Consider the following 3,970-nt stretch of genomic DNA (forward strand, 5'->3'; position numbering starts at 1 on the left):
TTCTTCCTGCACTTGGAATCCCGGCCGCTTTCTCTGAGTGGGAAGTGGGCCTGGGCCCCGGACGCCTCTACCGGTTTCCCTCGGGCCCCTGCGCAGCTCCAGCAGCGCCCGGGGGTCTCACCACAGCTCCTCTGAGATCTTGCTTCCCCACGCCCCACCTCCGCTGTGTCATCTGTGCCGACAGCCTACCTCCGGGCCCCTCCTGGGCATTCCATAGGAACCCCTGCTTCCTCTCCCTGGATTCTGGCCCTGCTCACTGGATTCTGGCCCTGTCGGATCCATCCTTCCCCTAGGCGGCCCTCCCTAAGGCCAAGGTCTGAACATGGCTTTTCCCTTCCCAGGAGGCTCGGCTGAAATTCTAGGGGGTGGTGGGTCCCAGTTCCAAGAGCCCATGCTCACCTCCAGCTTGGCAAACTTCTCTGCCTTGTAGCAAGCATATTCGGCATTGATCAGCTTTGTCAGCAAAAATTCCTGGAACTCAGGCCCCTGAGAGCCCCCAGCGTGGAGAAGAGAAAGGGGGGAGGTCAGGGGAACACAAGAAACCGGGGGCTGAGACACAATGAGTCAGGGGCTGGGGCTCTGCTGGGTTCTGTCCTCTTCACTCCTGGAAGGGCACCTCCCTGAGCTCAGTGCCCCAGCCCAGGCGCCTGTGAGAGGCCCCCATGCCCTTCATGGCTGCCCACCCCTCAGGAGAGCTGGGTCGGGGGTCTCCCACCGCCTCGCCTCGGTCTGGGAGATCTGTTGGGGGACTGGAGCTAAGGCTCCTTCTGAGAGATGAGAGACGTGTGCCCCCACCCCCAAACATTGTAGAAGACTGAAATTGTCAAAAAGACAACAGAGGGGAGGGAAGGTCACAGAGTCTGCTATGCAGAATGTAAAGCAATGATACAGTCTACTCTGTGACTTTGTGAAACAGTCACAGTTCTTATCAAGATGGACAGAAAAGCTGGGCCCCAGCCAATCCGTTAGGGGAGCCTGGCTGCCCTGGCACCCAGGGGGGCTCCACGACCTAGTACAGTGCACTGTGCACCCCAAGGCCCCCACCCATTTAGTCCTGCTCTGCCCACGGCGGGGCTGGGGGCTGCCCCTCACCTTCCGAAACACAGCGGGGTCCGGGAGGGGTGGCCCGAAGAAGGGGACGTCATCTCTCGCAGTGACGGACACCTGGAAGGGAGGGTGGGCGTCCCTGGGGGGTCCCCACACCAACCAGAGACCCCTGATTCGCCTCTCTAGCCCGATGCTTGGCACAGGGCTGCCCCTTGGCTGGGGACATTCGGTGACTACAGATGGGGTAGGCAGACCCCAAGTTTTCAGCGGCTCCATCCTTGGTCTTGAATTTGAGTGGTGAGGAGGGGTGGAGGGTCTCTGGGCTCATGAGGGCCAAGAGGAGGAGGAGAATAAAGGGCAGAAGAGGGTAAGCAGCCTTTTTTAGGGGAGGGACTTCAAGCAGCAGAGAGGATGGGATGGGAATCCTCCGCCATCATCCGGGCAACAGCGGGGCTCAGAGCCCTCCGGACAGCACGCCTATTCAAACCTGGGAAAACCGAGGTTTGGAGAAGCCTTGCAGCGAGTGAGGACGGGGCTAGGAGGGTGCCCTCGGGAGGCTCCGAGATCACCCACCTTGTAGAGGGGGCCGTCGGGGCCCCCGCCCTCGGCCTGCACCACCACGTAGGCATGCAGGAAGTTGGACGCAATCATGTCCGGCACAAACGGCGTGTTCTCGTCCTGGAAGACCACAGCCACGATGTCGTTGCCAATGTGTCGCTTCCGCTGCAACTGAACACAGGGCCACAGCCTTTCAGCACCTGGCAGGGGGTGCGGGGAGGGTGCCCACCGGGGTGGAGGGGGGCTGGGGGGTAGGCAGAGGGGCATATCTAGGGAGTGGCTTCCCCTCCAGAAAAAGGTGGCGAGAAACTGGTCTTAAAATTGTTTTTGTTTTCTTGGAATTCTGTGGCAGAGGAGAACACTGAGGCTGAGAGAGCAGGGGCCTGTAAGGTCTTCCAGTGACCTCGGGGACTTGGATCCAGGCCCCTGGTCCCCAGGCCCTACCTCTCTGCCCTCCTCCTGTCTAAACACCCCACACATGGCCCCTCCTGCACAAGTTAAGTTCCGCTCGGTATATATGAGTTGCTAAATGGAACAGAGAACCTTATTCAAAGAAAATGAAAAGACATTAAGGGTAAGGAAGAAACGTTTCCATTTTTCTCCCATGATGCCTTCATCCGCCTGGGGTGGAGGCGTGGGGGTCTCAGGGAGAAGGCAGGCAGCCCCCAGGAAGCTTAGGGCACAGTGACAGATCTCCGAGTTCAGCTCGGGGAGCGTGCCTTGTGCTTGCTCATCACCAGGCCTCTGCAGAAGGCGGGAGCCATTCTCCCCAGGAACACTCCGCCTCCCTCTCCCATCTCCTCTGCAGCCAGAAGTCACTTGATCTTGAGCGCTTTGCCTGACTCCCACCTCTGCCAAGTCTAAGTGCCCCCGCGTGACCTGACAAAGCCCTTCACTCCCGCTAAAAATCCTCACTTACTGAGCTCCTGCTCCATCGCCACCAGATCCTGTTCTAGCCACTCTGTGTGCATCCTCTCACTTGGGCTCACCTGTGAGGTAGGTGCCATTATTGTCCCCACATTTCACAGATGTGGAAACTGAGGCTCCCACAGCATCACAGCCACTTTTCACCCTGCCCCAACCAGAGAAGGCCACAAGTCGGGGGACTGGATCATTTCCCTCTCTCTATCCCAGGGCCCACTGAGTCTGGTGTGGTGGACGCTGAAGGAGCAGGTAGATGGACGAACAGGAGGACAGGCAGAGGGCTACCTGCTGGGCGTCTCCTTCTGTGTAGGGCAGCTTGGTGGACACGTGAAACATGATCTCCTTGTTGCGGAAGTTGCAGTACACAGACTCGGTCCCCGTCTGCCCGTGGGTCACGTCCAGGCCTCCTCGGAACCTGCCCCAGGCCCCCCCCAGGCCACAGCTCAGTCTCCAGCCCCAGCCAGGCCTCGGTGGGACCAGGACGGGGGCTCCGTCCCTGCCCAAAGGCACGGGTCGGATTCTCATCTGCCTATCCCAACCCAGGGCTCACCCCTTAAAGTCCTGCAATTTGACCTTCTGGCCCAGAAACTCGAGGAACTCCACGAAGGCAGGGCTCTCCTCGTTGGTGCTGAAGAGTTCTTCCTCGGAGGTCTGGCAGGGGGGCAGGCACACAGAGGGCAGAGGTCATCAAGCTGGGGTGCCATCCCCCACTCACACCCAGGAAGGCTGGAAGGGGGACCTCTGGCAGGCCCGGGCTTCCTGAGCTCAAGTCCCCAGGTAAGGGCTCTCCGTGGCAAAGCTCTGAGGCCCCAGGTACATGGGCAGATGGGAGAAGGGGACCGCACACCTGCCCGAGCTTCTGATAAATGACTCCGAACTTGAAGTTATTGCTGATAACGTGCTCGTCGAAGGTGACAATGAGGCGAGAGGCCTGCAGGGAGAGGGTGACGGGTGAAACACACTGCCTTATTTTCCTTTTTTAATTTGTATTTTATATGGGTGTATAGCCAATTAACAATGTTGTGATGGCTTCAGGCACACAGCAAAGCACCTCAGCCAAACACACCCATGTATCCACGCTCCCCCAAACTCCCCTCCCGTCCAGGCTGCCACATAACCGAGCAGAGCTCCCCATGCCATACAGTAGGTCCTTGTCAGTTACCCATTTTAGATATAGCAGTGTGTGCATGTCCTTCCCAGACTCCCTAACTGTCCCTTCCCTCCATCCTTCCCCACTGGGAACCATAAGTTCACTCTCTTAAAGTCTGACACACCGCTTTTTCAAGTTCCTGTTTATGGCTCTACGTGCCAAGCACTGTGCCAGGCACTCCACAGGCATCATCTCATCTTCTTCTTGGAAAGGGTCCGTGAGGGACTCTCACTGCCCTCATTTCACAGATGAAGATGCCCAGGTTCTGAGAGCTGAAGGAACTGACTTGCT

The 3,970-nt window shown here is 58.5% G+C and overlaps 1 protein-coding gene across 1 annotated transcript in view; it reads right to left on the reverse strand.

Moving 5' to 3' along the window:
* The window catches only part of RAP1GAP (RAP1 GTPase activating protein), a 37,127-nt gene that overhangs the window by 12,456 nt on the left and 20,701 nt on the right, over positions 1-3,970 (reverse strand). The window contains exons 10-15 of the mRNA XM_010830233.1: positions 3,377-3,460; positions 3,080-3,180; positions 2,815-2,944; positions 1,621-1,776; positions 1,093-1,164; positions 311-486 (exon numbers count right to left, since the gene is read on the reverse strand). Coding sequence (XP_010828535.1) covers positions 311-486; positions 1,093-1,164; positions 1,621-1,776; positions 2,815-2,944; positions 3,080-3,180; positions 3,377-3,460 — 719 coding nt within the window. The remainder of the gene's footprint in view (positions 1-310; positions 487-1,092; positions 1,165-1,620; positions 1,777-2,814; positions 2,945-3,079; positions 3,181-3,376; positions 3,461-3,970) is intronic.

The sequence above is a fragment of the Bison bison genome, unplaced genomic scaffold (assembly GCF_000754665.1).
Source record: "Bison bison bison isolate TAMUID 2011002044 unplaced genomic scaffold, Bison_UMD1.0 scf7180017864516, whole genome shotgun sequence".
Classification (NCBI taxonomy): Eukaryota; Metazoa; Chordata; class Mammalia; order Artiodactyla; family Bovidae; genus Bison; species Bison bison.